This window comes from Larus michahellis, chromosome 4 (assembly GCF_964199755.1).
Source record: "Larus michahellis chromosome 4, bLarMic1.1, whole genome shotgun sequence".
NCBI lineage: Eukaryota > Metazoa > Chordata > Aves > Charadriiformes > Laridae > Larus > Larus michahellis.
Window position 1 is genome coordinate 78,567,578 of NC_133899.1, and position 20,408 is coordinate 78,587,985.

A 20,408-nucleotide genomic window follows, 5' to 3' on the forward strand; every position below is an offset into this window, starting at 1 on the left:
CAGAACAAATCTAGCCAAAATACGAAGTTTAACATCTTGCTCCTACAGCAAGTCCAACAGCTTAGTAAGTAGGCATCTGCAGTAGCATTATGACCCTAATACAAATGTGGGCCAAGTTCTGCCCTTATGTGCATATGTAGAACTCAAAGCCAGTGAGAAAAGCCTGACTCCAGAAAACAGCTCAACTCAGTCAACTACACTTCTCACACAATCTATGTATGTTTAACATCTATTCTAACTTGCCTTAATTTCCTCAAAATTACAAGACCTGTCACAACTGTAATAAGAAAAAGTGAAAATCCTACCAGTATTCCATACCTCACATGTATAACGTTATAATACATGCTCAGCAATCCAAATACACAACAAAAGAAAGAGAATGGGTCTTGGACATAAAGCAAATTAAGTATTTGGCAACTTCTGTGTTCAATATCAGAAACTTTCAAATATGAAGTAGGAGCACTGTTAGTATCAGCTATATATATACACACACACACAATATCAATTGCACAGGATACCAACTAAACAACAGTAACATAAATGCATACATATACCCAAATCTGAGAGCACCATCCCAAAAGCTATCCAAAGTTTTTCATACCAATGTAAGTAAAAGTGAATTTCAAGCTGCAAAAACAAAGCTGAAAGAGAAATCCATATTCAAGGCACAAAAAAGTAATTCTTCCTTCAAGCAGTAACAAGCAACAGGCTTATTTTGTGCTGGCTGCAAATCCAGAAAGATGTACTCAGAAAGCTCAAGAAAACAAGTCATCATCCAGGATTTGCTGCGTGAACCACCATGTACTACTGAATAACCTCAGTGAACACTGAAGGAGCACGCTAGCATAATCTTTCCTATTTATTGCAAGCGAACATGAGAATTTATGTACAGACTTCCTCTGCACTGTTATTCAACTATTTCAGCATTACGGAAACTTGTTGCTACTGATTAATTTGAATATATTCAATTGCAGGTAGAATTTTTTTTATATTTTTTTTTTTTTAATACTTCCCCTGTCCAAATTAATAAATTCTTCAGGATACAAACATTACAAGAAGGTTCTAAGCCTTACCTGTCCACAAGGAGCATTTTGCAAGGATATGGTAAACATTCCAGATGTACGACTTTTTGCTAGAATATATTGGCAGGTAGCTTGGAAAGTGTATTTGCGCCCATCAAAGGTCATGAAATGAATGTCTCCTGAAACTGAGCATTCAGCTGACAAACATAACAAACAATGTATTTAAATATGTAGAAAAGACAGTGTACTCTCAACAGTTATTACTGCTGTAGAGTGCATACACTCTGATACAATTTTATAAATTATAGCATGTATTTATATTATAACCAGGTACTAGGAACTGAACTTTATTCTTGCTTTCATGATGGAGTTGCTACCTGACACCAGGCCAGGATACCTAAACAATTCTTCCTCCAGAAGGAAGCAATAATACATGCGATCCTTACATTCTGGGTATTTGATTTGTGTCTCTAAAAACAGATTTGCAGAAACATTAAGCACTCCCAGAGTTAACTGATAACTCTGAGACCAGTGCTTGAATCTATTGGCAGCTGTAAGAACCATGAGGCCATGGGTACCTTTAACATACACAGGCCTTTTGACCTTAATCTCTGTAGTTCACCTGCTTATCTGTGAAGTGAGAATAACACCCCTCATTCCACAGGCATGTGAAAATATTTAACTGATGTTTGTACAGTACATAGATACTATATCATTAGCCAGTACTACTGTGGCAAATAAAAAAAAAGTAATCTTGCCATAAGTCTGCCAAGTGAAGCTTGCAGAGGAAACTTTAGCCAAATGACAAGAATGACCAGGTAGTGACATCTACCAGAGACATTATGGCAACGTATAGGGAGACACATTGCTATGCTAAGCCGAAAGGCAGATGCGGGCTATTCACACTATTTTAATATTTAATCTAATGATGTGTAGATGCTTTTATATGTAGCTAGAAATAAAAATACAAATTATATAGTGAAATATCACATTAAGATCCAACAGTAATATTTTATCCCAAGTAAGAAGTCAATTATTAAATAGTTAAGTGTTGAAGACTTTCACATACCTGGACATGTAAGATTTGTACAAATCCACTTTCCTCCAATGCAAGTGCTGAAATAAAAACAAAAAGATTTCATACTTTTTTTTTTGGTGAAGTATATATGGCTGTCCCTCAGTTGTTCTTCCTGGATTCCTTCTCTATGAAACGAGCAAAGTGTCTTGAGTCTCACAAAAGGGTAAAACAGAGCTACCACGGTCACTAGAATGCCTGGAAGCTGTGGCAAGAGCTCATCATGACAATATGATCAGGTGAAATTTCATCCATGCATCCAGTAACACTTTTCTTTCTTTCTAGCTCCTTGATAACCATTATATAAGTTAATGATGCTAAAAACTGAGAAGAATAAACACGAGCAACTCAAATCTTATTACTTTAAAAAAAATAGAATTGTTCTGAAAAAAAAGCTGCACATCTGCAAGCTCATCTGATTTCTTCAATTAAGTTGATCCAATAAAAGGCATTATCCTTCCTACAAACTTTTCTTTCCAATGCATAAAATTAACCCAGAAATTCTCAAAACAGCGGCTTGGTGTCATAATGACATTAGGCTCTTTGTGTCTAAGTGAGACAACACAAACAGGAGACAAAGTAAAGTCAAAGTAATTCACCTGTTAAGATTTTGAATTCTAGATTCCTCTTAGTTTACGGCAGAGTTCAAGATGAGAAGAGTATTAAACATTACAGTATTCTCTGCAATATCTGTCTGGCATGCTTTGACCCGTCAGCAACGAGAACCATCCAGCCTCTCGCTCACCCCCCCACACACTCTTTCCCCCCAGACGCATGGAGGAAGAAGATGGGGGGGAAAAGAAAAAAAAAAAAAACACAACAAAACAAGAGGGAAAGGGAGGAAAAAGGACTCCTGGGTTGAGATAAAGACAGTTTCATACAAATAATAACAGAAAAGGAAGATAACAATAATAATAATGACACCGGTCACTCTTGCCACCATCCTCAGAAGTGATTGCAGATTCCTGTTCCCCCAGCTAACCCCCATCTATATACTCAGCGTGACATCTATGGTATAGAATATTTCATTGACCGTTCCATCATTCTGTCTATGCTTCTATGGGAAGCTGAAGAAAATCCTTGAATAGTGTAAACATCACTTATCAACAACTAAGGACAACAGGTATTATTGACATTCCTTTCATAGCAATCACTAGAAAAAAACATTAACTTTCCCAGCTGAAAAACCAGGACTCTCATTTGTTCTTCTTCCACATTAATAGCTCTGTAGTTTATCATCTTTCCCTTCATGGCAGAACATATATGGAACAATAGTCTTTGTATGCAGAAACAGTGAGGACTTATCAGCTTTATTCAATTTTTAATTGAAATAGGCCTTAAAGAAGTTGTGTCTCATGACCATGAAAGGATTATGCTGTAGAGCGTAAAAAGAAAAATTACTAACCAGTTATTACAATCCTCATAAACCACTGAACCCGTTTCAAAGAAACTTCCATGGTAGTCACAAGGACAGTCCATAGGCTTGACACACAATTCATTTTCATAAATTAAGCCTAGAAGAAATAAAACAAGAAAAAAGTTAAATATCTGTACAAATGGCTGATGGAGCACTAACAAGTATACCCAAGACCACCACAAATGGTCATGTATTATAATAAAACTCTAGCTTATTTGGTAGTCATTTTTGCAGAAAAAGTGTTCATTTGAATTACACTAAATAAACAATATTACATGAACGAAGTCCCTAAATTGCTTGAGATACACTAACAATAGTATGAATAACAAGTATTAAATATTGTGGGAGAGGGAGAAGAAACCACCCACCCACAAAAAAACCCACATAAACCAAACACACAAACGATGCTGCTTCAAATACCTTTGGCTTCTTTTTTGACACCTTTACAAATCTTTGCTTCTATGTTTTAAGGTACTGTTTTGGCCTTATTTTACTATAATGTTTTTTGCTTTGTTTCTCTTTATTATTCCATTATTAGAGAGCCAGAAGCTAAAAGACTTTATTAGCCCATAAAAGATAAAACATATGACAAAGATTATTTTACTTATACATCATCAGGGTACGTGTAAGAGGCAGGACTTTAAGATCTATGGCATAACTTACTCTGTCCTCTTTTAGATAGAATTATGTACCCAAGAGAAGCCAGTAACAAGGGGAAAAACTGGACATCAAAGTATATTTTAGTAATAAGGGTAAAGTTTTGCCAAAGGCTACATCAGTAAATACCTCACTTGCCACAACCATACTACGATGTAAGAATCTCGGCATCAAAACCTGTTTCTGGTCACATGAATGAGTTTTAGTCATGTCACATTTTTGAGCTCTCCTAAGCATCTGACCTTGCAGGCATTCGTCAGGGGAAAGGGGGAACATCAAATCACCAAAAAACAAAACAAAAAAAACCACCCACCAAAATAATACACACACCCCCAAAAAAAAGCCAAAACAAAAAAAGCAGCAACCACTAGAATCAGGACGGCTGCCCTGTCAACAACAGAGCAAACCCCATTTTTCACTCAAATTGTGAAGCTCTATGGCTAGAACGTGGATCTGTGCTGAAACATATTCCCACTTGTTAGAGGGCAGAAAACAAGGTCTTTCATCCATGCTCTGTTGACAATGCATTCATAAAGAGGTCCTGTGAATGCCTTAATCTAGCCAGGCCATACAGGTATGTAAACTTGCGGGAGAACAATCTGAAAGTTATATAGAATGAAAGAAGATGTATTTGAGAAGCAAAACTTACCATCTGGACAGTAGCATCCATCAATGCAGGGAAGTTTACTGTCAATGCACTGTGATTGTTGATGACATGAAACAGGGCAACAGTTGATGCATTCATTGTAGGTCAAGGGTTCAGCACACATAATTACTAAAAAATAGAAACAGGTAGAGAAATTAAAAGGTATTGTGCTATTGCTGCAGGGCTTAAATAGATTGCATGCATTTCTTTCAAGTATTTAAAATGTGGTAAGTCAATTGAGTATCTGTTGTCTAGAAAAATTAAAAAAATTACTTTCATGACACATACATAGAATACGCGTATATTCATATTCTGTCCATTAAAGGTGCATTGAGAAGGAATAATCTTAAATTACACCAAGGGAGACTCAGGGAAACTCTCACAGCAGAGCTATTTTAATTACCCAGACCTGCATAAGAAGTGGTAGAACATTAATCAACAAATGTTTTTGGAAACACAGGGGAAATCATCTGTCACAAATGACAAAGCAGTTATGGTCCTGTGTTCCAGACAGACAGACAAATTAGATGATCTCTTTCAAACTTACTTTCTGTTACTTCTAAGATGAAGACTTGTGCAAGTGTAACTCAAATTTATTTTTAACATTCATGACACATTTTATGTATCAGAAAGCCTGAAAGAGGACTTTGACAATATTTGAAAGAGAAGCTCTATGAAAAAACAAATGGTTAATCATCTTAAAAGAATCTCTGATGTTCTAGTAAGAAGGTTCTTAAAACACATTCTAGTAAGTTTAGTGCTTTAAATGCATTCAGTAAAAATTACACATATAAAAAAAAGAAATTCCATTGCATTTATATAGCCTTGAAGTGAGTCCACAGTTACGCTTTCATTGAGAACTATGAGTTCAAAATAGGAGGAAGAACAAAGAAGTAAAAGTGTGAAGAGCACTCTTTTTAAAATACAACTACTAGGCATTATTTCCAAGTACAAAAGCATCTGCATACCACACTGCTGAAAGTGCAGTCGCCATCCATGAAGCGGCTTTCCTGCTTGGGCACATGCTCTGGCATATTCAGTTAATGCTTGACACCAAGTTGCATTATCAACTGCTGACCTTGCACAAATAAAAATGGACATATTATTTTCTACCTACATTCAAACATGCACCCATAACCTCATGAGTGCTCCTGCATTGCATAAACCCACAATGTTTGCATCTACTTTAGTAATGTAAAGTACTGTACTGTTTGGCAAGGTTAAAAGTCTTAAATGGGTAAGACGTTTTGCCATACTTGAAGACAGGTCACCAATATATTTGAGACCCGACACTAACTTCTGGAATAAATCCATGAAATCCAGAGATACATCAGTATAAACAGACTTGAATAAAGATCTTGAATTTTACAAAAGGAATAACATCCTTCAGAAAACTCACAAGAAGAAAGCGTAAGATTTCCACCAGTGAGACACCATCGTACAAGAAATGGAAATTATCTTCTCTCCTGCCTATTAATTTAATCACTCAAAACTGCTTGGCCAAGGAGCATAGCCGGCGGCAAAATGATAGCATAAATTCAAATAGTAATCAAATTCCTCTTTTCATTGGGTTAACAAATGGCTTGCAGATGCCAAACTGACCTATTCACTATTACTTTTCATTAAGGTTAGAAATACTAATGATGTTGCACACTCAGAATCAAAACAGATGACATATTCAAGGGGTGGTACACAAACAAATTATGAAAATATCCAGGCCCAATTTTGGCCATCCTTATACCAAGGAAAACAGGAACTCCTCCACAGAAATTTCTGGCAGTAAAACTCAAACAAGTGAGAAAAGCAAGATAATAAAAGAACGTTAGATGAAAACTGATATGCAGAAGAAGACACACATTCGTTCTGTTAACATTTACAATTCATTCTCATGATAGAAGGAGAATATTTTTTTTTATAATAGCTTTGGAATTACCCCAAAACATTCACTTACATGCAAAGATCATTGGTGCAGCTTGCCATAAAAGGAAGAGGACTCACATATTCGTGACATTGTTCAAACGGGGGATGTAACAGGATATTACACAGAGTGTACACCCTCTGAAATGAATGAGATAGCTGTTGTGAAGAGAAAGTTTTCAAAAATAAACTTAAGCAGAATACTATGGAAATCAGAACAGACATCTCCATCTGTGACTAGGAATTGGTTTCTTCTCATCAACTAGAAGCAGTGGCTAGGAACATATTGCTCTCCATCACAGAGTATTCATAATATTGAATCTTTTATCCAAGGTCATACCAATGGTAGTAAAACATATCCCTTCCTCAAGAAAGGCACAGGCCATGTTGCGGCCAAGACCAGATGACCTGAAATAGTCTTCATTTTAGTTAAATTACAAAGTAAAAGTCAATAGAAATGAAACATGCCTGGCATCAGCTTTAGTTTAACTTCCTTTCAGGGTTATATCTTGAAAATATTACTTAAAAGGAAAAACTATTTCAATGTGATCAACAAAAGCAACAATAATTTGTTTTGTAAAACACTGGCAAATTAACTGTGCTCTCATGCTTCTAAGAGAAGAAATGGAAACTAGCTACTTTACAGCTTTTCACTCACTTAGCCCCAGATTCAAACACTTTATTAGCTGCTATGCAGACAATATAATAATCAAAAACATCGAGAATACAGAAGAAAAGTTAGGGGAAAAGGAGAAGACAAGGGAAGCTCTGATGCAGTAACCATTTTAATCCACCTCTCCAAAGAAGCACTGAGAATATTTCCAGTCTCCTTCAAAAACGTTAAGACAAATTCTTGCTCTAATTAGAATCACCAACTATTGTAATAATCCTTTTGTGTTGATCCAAACCTGTAGAGATTCATGGCTTTGTGTCAAGCAGGGTGGTTCACTGAGAAGAGATTTATCCCAATTGGGTGTTCCTTGTGGAGGATTTTCCTGCCAACTCTCTACGAATTCTGTTACATCATCTGTCAGTTTTCCTAAACAAGACACACACACAGTCACACCGTGACTTGGAAGAACAAGGATGTTTCCATAGGATTTCCCAGGGAAACATCTCAATAATCAAAACACCACATTAAGTAAAACACGCCAAACCCTTCCTACAACTAAATGAATCAGCTGTTAGTCTGAAAACAATCTGGTCTTTTCATGAAACAAAAGTACTCTTAAGAAGGACTATAGTAGAACAGATTTTGAAGGGCAGAAAGAAGCTTACTCAAGCAATTTGGCAAGGAAGGTCTTTAAGGGACCTATCACAGTCCTTGAATGGAAGAAAGGAAAGAAAAGCTGTAATAAACTATATATACACAGGTTTATGCTGTTACTTTATAAGAAACTCCCAACAGAGAGCCTAAAACCCAAGACAGATGAGGCATTCCTGGGTCACTGTAAGGGTACAAAATGATTGTATACATTAACCAAGCGAAGGTGTGACTTTTTCGCACAAATACAAGTATCCATGCTAGCTTTAAACTAGCTAAGAAAAGTATTATCCATCATCAACAAGTGGTGACATTGATTACTACTTGAATTACTCACAAATGCATATCTTGCCATATCTTGCATCCCAAGCTGATTGGATAAATCTAGTATGCAATGTAACGACTTGTGCTACAATCACAGCTTTATGTGACTGAGATATCCTGAGTAAGGTGAGAGGGTAGAGGAAAGTCTCTGAAGGCAATGAGGACAATGAGCTATTGATCTTGGTATTATTTTAAGAATTTTGATTTAGTCAGCAAACTATTCAATGAGGGCAAGAGCTGATATTAGTGCAGCACTGATGCTTTCTAAAATTGAGTGGCACACTTAAACAACAGAGGAAACACCTACTACATATTGCACTTTGAGCTTTGAAGTAGTAGTCTACAAAAATACCAAAATCTGAAAGAGAAGGAGCAAAGAGTAAACAGCCCAAAGTAATGATTTCCAGGAGTTTTCATCACCTAACTTGAGACACCTTTCTGTGGGCCTGATTTTTTCCCCTGGGTTTTTTTTGGTTTTGGTTTTTTTTTTTTTTTTTTTTTTTTTTTTTGAAGAGGTCTTCACTCAGTATTTATTGAGAGCCAAGACTCTTGGAAGTATCTGAAATTGATATCCAAGGATCACTGTTCACTTCTGAAAGTGTTACCATAAATGAAGTGCCAGATCAAATGAGACTGGGCAGTCTCTAGCATTTGATTTACTAATTAAAATTATGAATTTATTTCCAATAGCAATGTCTCAGGCTTCCACAGGCTCCTACATAAAATTGTTAAGAGTGCAGTGAACATTTAAAAGTAAGTTTTACCTTTCAAGTCCTTAGGAAAATGAAGTACAAATACCACTGTAGGCAATGGAGTAATACAGGTTTTTGTCATGCTTTTTAAAAAAATCTTCCTCTCCAGAGCCCCATCTATATTGAAATTGGACCTCTTCACTAACAATATCGTCTCCCAGAAGTACTTCCATGTCACATTTTCTATTTCAGAAGTTGCCCATCGTCTATTCAATTAGCATTATAATCAATAACTAAGCAAAGTAACATTTAGTTCACCTGAAAAAAACTGTATTAACACAAGAGGAAGTATTTTAAATACTCACCGTAACTAGTTTCAAGGTCATCCTGCAGGATAGCATTATTGTTTCCACACAGTCCGTGTGTTTTGCCCAGGTACTCCGGTGCCATTTTGATATACACTGCAGAGGTACCATCCCAAGCCAGAGTAAAGGCATACTGGTGCCTGACTAGGAAGTATCCAGCCAGCTTCTGGATGTGTAAATTTCCAATAATATAAGGTAACTGTACTCTGAGACATGAGAATGAATCAAAAGTAACTTTACATGAGAAATTACGACTATTAAAAAGAAATTACTTGCTGATTTAATGACTTCCTCATACCTCTCAAAAAAAACCCCTGATATAAATATTAATTCCACTAAAAAAGATGAAGTTGCAAATAAGAGCAAAAAAAAATATCAAAGGATCAATGTCAACAGTTATGCTTCTTAATACCATGTACCACTCATTTAGATATCACCTTCCTCAGACACTACTCTGTAGATGGGGAGTAATTGTTACAGTTGTGCTCTGGATAGTTGGGTTTTTTTAGGCTACCAACAAAAAAAGTGATCAGTTTACATCTCTTATCAAATTAAGAGATTAATTACAGTGCAACTACAGCATCAGAAGAGATTAGTTACAGTGTAATTACAGCATCAGAAACATGAGTGCAATTACCCAAATTCTTTATAGGTGACTTCACTGCTCATCTTTATCTGTTCATCTCCAGAAAAGAATAAACTAACGGACCTTTTGCAGGAGTAAGGAGAAGAATGGCACTCAGGATCATTATTCACCTGCCAAACAGAATTACTCTCCAAGTCAAGATTTTAATCAAACTCTTCATAATCCATGTTACACAACTAATACTCCCGATCCCACCCTCAGCATATGAACAAGTAGTGTGGTCCCACTCTTCCCCAAAAAACGCAAGTACAATTAGCACTTTTTAGAGCAGACTATTCACAGCAGCAGCAGGTTTTGAAAATACACACATCAGTTTCCTTCCAGCTATTTACATTTTGTTCTATAGTAACTGGTAGCCCACATTACATTAGAATTACATCTAAATTACATTCTAGAACCCCATACTATCTATCATCACAAGTTATTTTTAATCTCTAAATATTAATGTGTTATTAGCAAGCTCAACAGCAGCTAAAAGGAACACAGAAGTGCAACCCCTTACCTGTATGGAAAAACTCTGTTCATCTAATTCAGTGTGTCTCACAAGCACGTATGTGGATTTCCCAGGAAAATAATAATAGAGTCCATCAAAAGTTTCAAAATTATATTGACCCCATGTTCTGCATATATGATCTCTTTCAGCACCTGTATTATACACTAATAAAAGGAGAGTCACTTGAGAAGTACCACTGTTTTTCAGATTCAGTCTGTAGTTGAGATCTATGTATGTGGTATGCTATGAAATATCACCACAGAAAAGAGGGAAAAATACTAGGGCATGAAGAAATCTTTAGGCAGAGGGCAGTATTCTTGTAGTTTTGAGAACTCAAGTACAATCCCAGAAACACAGTTAGTTTTCTCTCTTTACACACCTGTCTGGCATCTCGGTCCAGTTGCATTAAATCGACTGCAGTTGCACAGCTCTCTGTAGACACACTCACCTCCATTAAAACATGTTAATGAATCTGAGTGGAAAAAAACAAAGTATATTAAAAATAAATTATGATAATTTTCATTCTTAAGACACAGTTCTGTCACCAAATGTAACTCCATGAATGACAGGAGATGGTGGCTTAATATTTAAATGTCCAGGAGAATCCCAGAGGCCTCTGGGAAACACACTGCAAAAGCTTCACCTCAAGAAATAAAACGAGATGAAGTAAATCTATTGCTCATTTAGAGGACAAATCAAAACGGCTATGATATCTGTTACTTTGACATGGTTTTAGTCCCCTAAGCAATGAATAGAGGAAGTGAACGAGTATTACACAACAAAAAAGCATGGCGCATATATCCTTATATAAGACTGCTACAAATAACACTGTATAGGAAAGCTCAACCAGGATGAGAGCATACTAACCTAGAAATACAAATGCTGAGATCCCAGCTATAAATATTTTAGGTGCCCGTCCTCCTTCCATCTAACAACTTTTAAGTATACCAACCACAAATACTCTCCATAGAGACACAGATCACTGCTCCTGTTTCTAATTTTATTACAGACAAACTCTTACAGAAGGAAAAATTTAAAGCTTAAGCACAGTGATCCTACTGTAGAGAAAGCAAGCTCCCTAACTTGCAGTGACAGGTTTGGGGGACAGAAAGGTGTTGGGTTTTTTTACTTTTTATTTACCCTGGGAAGATCCCCATCAAAATCCAACAAAACAGTTTTCACAGTCTAAGGAAAGATGTGCACAAGCAGAAACAAAGCTTCTTGCTACTAAGTTTAGACTTTGCGATTAAATGCTTTTCTAGCAATTGTGATATATTCACTTATTTTGCTACTGTTTGATATTTAAAATGCTTTCCTAAAGAGACTTAAATTTTAAACTTTAATAATTGAGTATTATGCAATCATAGTAATTTTTGTGTTTGGAGAACAGAAACTGAAATTGTATTTGTTGGAGACAAGCAGGTAAGTTACTCAGAAATTATTTCAGGAAGAGGCAAACTGAAGATTCAGCCTTCTTGCTTTCTTTATCTTTATAAACACCTCATTCTTGAAAAAATAGTCTTATATTTGAGTTTAAGTGCTGTCCTGAAAAACAGAACTCACAGAAAAAGATCTTTTCTCCCATTTCAGTAAAACCCCGGTTTATGAAATACCTAATCATCAGTAGTATACACAGAAGTCCTAACATACCTAGATTACCTTCAGGCTTTTGGGAAAGCTTTGCTAAAGAGGCTTTGCTGATGTATTAATTACTTATACAAAGACTTTTAAAATATCCAAACAATTAACTTTGATCCCTTTGTTTTCAACAAACACCACTCCTACACAAAAAAAAAAAAAAAAAAAAGAAAAAAGAAAAAAAAAGAGGTCATGCTGAAAAGAACAAGGCAGGTGGACAAAGTAAAAGAAATCACTCCTTTGCCTAGCTAGTCCAAATATCTAGCTCCTTTCCCTGCCTGGCCAGCATGAGTTCAATTTAAAAACTAATGCAAGCACCATGTAAAAAGGTCTCTACTTGTTCTGACTGAGCCATCTCATTTACATACTCACAGTGACCAATCCTGTCACTAAGGCAAAAGCCTTATTCCTCTTGTCAAGAAAGGCAGACATTGATCTCTTTCATCTTGACTGTTGCGAGACCTGTGTAATCAGAGCTCAGGCCGCTGTTCTTTGCTTGCCTGAGATTATGCCCTATTGCTTGTCCAGTTACAATAACGTGCAATTAGACTGCAAGTCATGTTCCTGTTAGCTGTAGCGGAAGTTAGCCCCCTTTTGATGTTTCGAGTTGAATGATTCCCCCTTAAGCATGGCTCAAGTAACCTGCATCAAGCCATGTTTATTCAGACTGTGCACACAGTCAGCTGATCTGGGGACCCTTCTGTCACTGGGAAGGACCTCCCTTGCTCCCTTTTAGAAAGAAAGGGAGTTAGTCAAATCTGAATCGGAAGTCAAATGACTCATTGATGAGCATTTTCCTCTGTATGAAGTTCTCTTCTGTCTGTGCGTGTATGATTCTAAGAAAACATGATAAACATAGCTCTTGTATTTGCTTATATTCCTTTTTACATCACTGTAGTATCTTTCCTTACGCTATGTAGAAGACCTCTGTGTGCAAAGATTAGTTATCCTTAACTAGGTAACAAGAAGAATACAGTGTCAATTCAGATCACATTTACTGTTCTCACTACTGCAAACAACGTGGCCTCCTTTAATCATCCAGTTCTGCTCAATTAGCACAGAAATACTTCCTTAGGTATCCTGAATAAACATCCTATAACAAAGGGTTCACTCTGATCTTTGTCATTAAAGGAATATAAGCTTCCTAAATAAGCTAACCCATATGATCATATCACAAGTTTAGGTCTCTCCTAGGGACATGAAAAACATTGTTAACACCTGCAGAAAGGGAACGAACATCAAGACTAAGCAAAGGTTAAAATTAGGAAATGTTATGGAAGAACATTGTGTCCTTCGTTTACCTGAAAGTGACCTTTATTAAAAAGTCCTTAGCTCCTCTTTTTCCTTTGACATTATGCCAGCTAAGTGCATTGGGTTGGAATCTGAAATTGAAAACTGGTGAGACTTTTCTAGCAGAAAGTGGTAGGCCTAAGTAACATGATTCGACCCATGTAAGTAATAATGTGATTTCTAATCAGTGGTGCCATTACAACCTGCAAGCCACTCTGATAATATGACCATTGTCACCATGAAGCAACTTGTCTCAAATTCCTTCTTTATTGAACAGGATGAAGACTTGGGATCATCTTATAACAGAAGCCTGAATTCTTCCCTGCTCCTCTCATTGCTTAAATACTCTAACCATCTGGTAATTACTGAATAGGCTGCAACCTCATGCAATATGAGGACAGGGTTATTTTAGTCCCTTGGGCAGCTGGAACTCCATTTAGTTCATCTCCCTCTTAATTCTTCAGCATCAGGCAGCGAGAGCCTTCAGGCCAGAGCAGTAGCAGAACCTCATGCCCACTATTTATCACAGCCTTTGGAAAAGTGAGACTAATCTAGCCTGTTTGCATTTCATTGCAAGTGTTTTATGGAGATCAGTGTCCAAGCTTCACTGAAATCATCACTGCTGTTGCTCTCTGAAAAGACATGTTTTATATAGCATTACGTAGACCTGACAAAACAAAGTTCCAAAATCCATTTTGAAATACAGTACAGTCCCACCCACCTCTGGCCTTTCAAATGTTCATGACCTGAGCTCCAAGCACAAGTTCTCAAGTTCTGCCAATTTCATATGATAACTGTTCAAAGGCATCTTGCACCTTCATCAAAATAAGCATTTATTTTGAAATATTATTATAGGTGCAATATTTTGTGGGTTTGTATCTATGATACTGTATCCACTTAGTTTCTTATGCTTTCTACTATTATTACTTCTTAGTAGTTACTACTTATACGAGTACATTAGTATTACTTATAAGAGTACATTACTACTCACATGAATACTTAAGATCTCTTGAATCATAAAATACCAGGTTGGAAGGGACCTCAAGGATCATCATCTGGTACAACCTTTATTGGCAAAAGCAACTGAACTTATTTCAGTTACAAATCAACTATATGTACAGGTTTGCTCACCCATGATTTGTTCTTTAGAACTTTTAACAGTTTATTAGGAATAAAATTAGAATAGCTGAAAGTAATTCGCATAATGTGAAGCCCTTCAGTATGAAGTAAGATACAGTTACTGAAGAACAGCTCTACTCTTGGAGCACAAAGAGGTAACTGCAAAGAAAACACGTATCTGTACCCCATACCAAAGTTAAGATACTAAATGAAAGAGACATCTAAATTAAAGTTTTTTCAAAGTAAAAACAAGCCAACACATTCAAGAACATGTCTGACTATTCAAATTACCATATGCATAAACTTTTAAATACTTGATTTTTGTTTTAACCATCACATCAATCCAGTTGCTCCAACTGAATTGACTTCACTGTAATATACCATTACCATCAATACACTATTAATTCTTGAAGATTTGTAACTGATGTGGACCTTCTTATGGGTATTTTTCTGTAAAACATTAAGCACTTCCTATTGTTGGAATTCTGTATTTTGTTACTTTAAGAAGTGGCATGAAAAATTTGTTTATTGCAAATCTATGAAGACAGGTTTCCTTTTAGGATATTCATTACTACTTTCACTTGGACAGAAAAGTTGAAGCATGAAAGATTAATTTAGAGATGTGAAAGTGATCAAATTTTATTTAAGCTAGGTAGGTACAAGGTCCAGCCTGTTCCCTCAGTTCTTGTGATTCTGACTATTTATCAATTTTGGCCCAAACAGTTTCAGAGCTCCAGAGAGTCATTTGCAGAAACAGACAAAGACTTTATAATTTTCAGATTCTTTAAAAGATGGCACATTTTAAAAGCTTTATGCAAGTGTATGTGAGAGGTCTCTCTGAAGGTTATCAAACTACCAAAAAGATCAATTTTTAAAAAATGAGCAAATTTTATTCTGAAATGGAAAAGTGAAAAAACAAAGCAGTTTGGGATAAGAATTTGCAAGACACCTATAGCCATGCATAAAAGAGAGAAAGTACGCTTAAAATTGAATATTTAAACTTTTGCTGTCAACGTTCTTGAAATTTTATATTTTGTACACCTGCATCATTTCCATTGCACACTTTCTCTAGGAAGCTTTCAGGTGTCCTTTTGATTACGGGAGAACTAATAAAACTAATATTTCTTGCATTATCTTTTATCCTTCATAGTCTTTGAAAGCATCTGTCTGTAATGGCACAAGTTTTCTGTGGCATACAGGCTTCAACAGCATGCAATACAGCCCTGAAATGAGGACAAAGATCTCATTACACCAGGATGTAAAATTTTCCTTTCTGAGATTGAGGTGAATGAGTAGGATGTAATTTTAATCCTGCAATACTAAGAGTCTTCCAGTTGGTTGCAGATTTTCTGCTCTGGTGCATCTCTTTGAAATCAGCACACATATTGTAAGGGACAAGTACCTTCTATAGTAACAGTGACTTTAAACGTTAAAGACATGCCTGATACAGGTTTTCAACACAGGAAAATTTGAAGTGTTTCATCTGTTCAGAATTTTCAGCAGTAGTTTGAAACTTACTTCCAGAAATAATTTGTTTTGCCTGTCACGCATTCTTAGTATACTTTAGCTCTGCTTTTTTGTTTGTTTTGCTTGGTTTTTTTTCTTTAACTTTGCATGAAAAACAGATATGCGTGGAAGGAAGTTGCAAGTTTAACATCTATGTAAACTACATGTTAACTGCTGTAAGTTATTCTGATAAGCGTTTCAAAACTCAAATCCCATACTCCCCGGGTACAAGAAACTAACACAAGAATTTATCTCTTGGCATTTACTTGTACTATACCAAATTTTTGTTCCCTTGACATATAAGGCATTACATTGCTTTCTAAACTACTTTCAGTTGACTAATACAATGGTAGAGAGATCTATTGTACAATAAATCATGCTCTCATCATACAAAAAATTCCACATAAAACATGTTAGTTTGTCGATATCGACAGAGTTATAGGAAGCAAGAAAAACGTTATTGCAACAAGAATTTACTGTAATAGAATGAAATATAAGTCCGTTATAATCAGTTTTATAAATATGTCATAATTTTCAGGGACATCACTAAACTAGAGAAAGAAGCTAACAACCTACCTTGCTGAGTTTAAAAAAAAAAAATGCAAAAAACCAAACACACAAACCCCACACCAATTTACTATTTCATATATCTCCAGATTAGTGCAAACCCTAGTCCGTGGGCAGAGCTATAGCAGATTGCATCTCTAGTCAAATGGGAAGAGCCAAAACAAAACTATTGTTCTAAGCATTTAGAGCGTGTTACTGAACTCTTGCACAAGGCAGATCAGGTTGTTCTTTTGTTTTGTTTTCAGTATGTCTTTTGCGCACAGACAACAATGGATTCCATCTTCCACACAGTTTACTGGGATTTCAAAAGGAAACTTCCAAGTGTAGGTATTCCACTGACCAGAGAGTTTAATAATCCTGATTTTATGTGCCTTCAAGTATGGGCAACCATCAATAATTTTTAAATTATATCTCCAACAACATTGTCTTGCCAGAGCAAGTACATCAGAAATGGAAAATCCTTATGAAATATTTTTGCCCTATAGAAATAGGCATTAGAAAGAAAACAGGAAGTCTGTCCTATTACATCTGCAGAGGGCAATGAAGCATAGCTCTTGCCATCATAACTACATTCTCCTTTAAAAGCTTAGACATGTGATGGGTAGACTTACTACTCATTTCATTCTCCTTCGTTATAGATTTGTTCTTCTCTTTCTTAAGTATTAGGCCTACTTAAGAAGCAATAAACTTGTACATAAACCATTTGTAAGAGTCTTGCCAAGGCTTTATGCACAAGTTTATTATTGCACACTTTAACAGTAGCACAATGCATCTTAAAAGTCTTTTTTTTCAGCTGCTTGCTCTGAGGCAAAACGTGAAATCCACTGGTTCCATTAAAGGAATTTTCACTTGGCAAAAAATAAACCCAGGGAACCAAACAATTATTATGGCAACAAATTTCTCAGCATGATTTGCGCATCTTTTTGGAAGCTGCTTTATTTGGTTAAAAAAAAAAAAAAAAGGAGAGCTAAGAAAAGAACTACTTCTTGGTCATTAAGCTGGTGCAACCCTCAAAAGCAGAGGGATTTTTACTGGTATAGACTGCTATACTTGCAAAGCAGTTTTATGGTACACAATATACGTATATGATATCTTTCATATACTGGCAAGGTTCATAGGTAATCGTTTTTATTTGAGTAATATCATGCTTCTCTAGACCCTGCTATTATTCCCCCACATTCAGCTACACACTTCTCAAAAGCTTCTGAAAACAGTATGTATTAAACAAAGACATTAAAAGCTTTTGGGGATAACACAACCCTAATCACAACTGATCAGAGTCCAATCTACACATCAGTCTTGCATTTTGTGATATAAAAGCAGGGGATGCAAATCCAGACTATTCACTATTAGTTAGGTCACACATCCAATGCAACCAATCAGGCTGACTGAAAAGAAACAAGAGGTTTTGCAACACTAAAATTATTCTGAATTACTTTGCCTCATGTTTCCCCTTTGTACAAGGCAAGCATGACACAGGCTCTACAGAAGAGCTAATATATGGGATCTTTACCCTTGAGCAAAGAGATTTAAGCCTGTGCATTTCACCGCTGAAAATAAGATGAACCAAAAAAGACAAGATGCAAATTCCTCAGGCAAATGCCCACCACTGCAAGCCGGTGGCTAGAAGTACCTCATCCTGCTAACCCATAGATTACACACACGAAAAGCATTCATAGATTACCTCAGCAGAAAAGTAACAAACAAGAAACCTCCAAACACAGAAGAGATATAAGACAGGTAATTTAATGGCATCTAGGCAGCAATTCACATCTTTAAGTGGATTTTAGCAAGCCACATCTTTTTTCCACAACAAGAGCAGATTTCCCTGCTGTAAGCTCTTTGGTAGAAAACCTGCAGTTAGAGACAGTCTTTCAAATGATCAAACCAAAACCTGGTATAAACCTAAAGCTAGGTCAAACCCCATGATAAGTTGCCATATTCCTGTAGTCCTTTGAGGCCAATCAAGGTAGAGGCCCCTTATATTGAAGGCTGTATTAGTTATTTTAGGTTTTTTTCTTCATAAAATAATTAAATGATGCAGAATATAAAGGACAATTGAAGTTACTTCATGTAGAAACATAAGTAACTTACCGGATGGTCCACATTTCATATTGTGAAGTCTCTTGTTCCGAGATAAGGATATCGCAGTAGATGAAGCATTATAAACTGCCATTCCAGACTCCTTTCAGAAAGAACAAAGAAATCGGCAGCTATAGCCAAAACACTTCAAAAAAAATCTCTTCAAAGTCTATCAGTAAATTTATAATTTTTAGTAAGCTCACTGCTTCACCCAGCAAAATCAACAGGTTTGTTTTGTGGTGGTTTTTTGTTTGTTTTAAACAAAATCATAAACACCCAGGTTAGTTTTCAAAACATTTCCTACCATATCCTCCTTAATCTTTTCTTGTTGTTCCAACATTCAAAAATACATTATGACAGACTGAAGATTTTATTCTCTCGTGTTTCCTTTCTTGTAAGCACTTCTGCCTTCAACAGTCAGCAGCAAGGTATCTTGAGTTTTCTTGTATTAATTCTCAATACTGTATTAAGTGAAGCTTCCTTTTTCTCCAATAAATTGCCTTTTGGAACCCAAGCATTTCTAGTCTATCAGACTTTGTAATCATTTTCACAAATTGGTATGTCACGATACTTTGACTCCCCCGCTCATTCTTGCCATATTCATCTATTAATCCAACTTCCACCTCATTCTTCCATCTATCAGTGATGCTAGTCACATCACAAATCCCTCCACTCTCTTTCCAAACTCAAATTATTTACACAGTGGCAGCTGTATCACTTCTGAACCAGAAACATACTGAGTCCTACCAGAATACCACAACAAGAACTCACATCAATGCTTTGGGGAAACGGGGGGAAAACCCCCAGGTTAGCTGTTAACAGCTTAAAAGTCAGTCATCGTCAGTAGCCATCTGACAGCTTCTATGTAAATTGGAGGGATAACATTATTATATACTGTTTTACTGAAGTATAGTGCACAGTTTAGGTATGATGTGTGAACACATGAGTTCCTTCCCATCTTCTTGGAAGTTGAAAGTTTTAGCACTTTATTTAAAATTTATGATCTTGTCTACCCCATTTACAGAGAAATGGGACTAGGTACAAACCCAGTTATTTATACAAAGAGGTACTGTAGATAGGATATGTGAAATTGCTCTTTTAGATGCAGCTTTGAATGCTCAGGTTCAAGGAAACTTGAGAACAAAGACAACCCATCTTAAAAGGAGCATTCTAATGAATGAAAGGTATAGTAAAGCACCTGAGCACGTATAAGTGGCTTATTATTCCCCACAATTTTTCTTTGAGAGGAAACAATATCCAAGACAATTTACTCAGAAAATAATTTCTATACCAGCTCTTGGAGAAAATATGCTTTAAGGGAATAATATTAACTTGTGGTTTTAGTCTGCACAAAACAATCAGTCCTGTAGGATGTGCTATCATGCAGAAGTGAAAGCAACACTGATCTATAAAGGTGCCCTAAAGAGTTCTTCAAAACTTAAAAACTCATGTTTCCTTTAGGGGAAAAAAAAAAAAAAGCCAGCAATACATCAAATCACAAAAGCCAATTCAGTCTATATCGTCTACTTGAGACAACAGAAGAGCAGACCTGTTTACCCAAGTTACAAAAAATCCATTGATATTTTTTCAGGATATGGTTTTATTGCCATGCTCATGACAGGTAGATGTATACCTCCTAATTAGTATGCCTTTATTAAAACCGTGTTGCTCACCTTCTCTATAGCCTC

General features: G+C 36.1%; 1 protein-coding gene across 1 annotated transcript in view; it reads right to left on the bottom strand.

The window, feature by feature from the left end:
* Window positions 1-20,408, bottom strand: part of OTOG (otogelin) — a 106,145-nt gene that overhangs the window by 83,508 nt on the left and 2,229 nt on the right. Inside the window, exons 4-15 of the mRNA XM_074585809.1 lie at window positions 18,733-18,823; window positions 10,898-10,990; window positions 10,528-10,682; window positions 10,017-10,135; window positions 9,380-9,585; window positions 7,643-7,773; window positions 6,769-6,875; window positions 5,786-5,895; window positions 4,821-4,946; window positions 3,503-3,611; window positions 2,092-2,138; window positions 1,074-1,219 (exon numbers count right to left, since the gene is read on the bottom strand). Coding sequence (XP_074441910.1) covers window positions 1,074-1,219; window positions 2,092-2,138; window positions 3,503-3,611; window positions 4,821-4,946; window positions 5,786-5,895; window positions 6,769-6,875; window positions 7,643-7,773; window positions 9,380-9,585; window positions 10,017-10,135; window positions 10,528-10,682; window positions 10,898-10,990; window positions 18,733-18,823 — 1,440 coding nt within the window. The remainder of the gene's footprint in view (window positions 1-1,073; window positions 1,220-2,091; window positions 2,139-3,502; window positions 3,612-4,820; window positions 4,947-5,785; window positions 5,896-6,768; window positions 6,876-7,642; window positions 7,774-9,379; window positions 9,586-10,016; window positions 10,136-10,527; window positions 10,683-10,897; window positions 10,991-18,732; window positions 18,824-20,408) is intronic.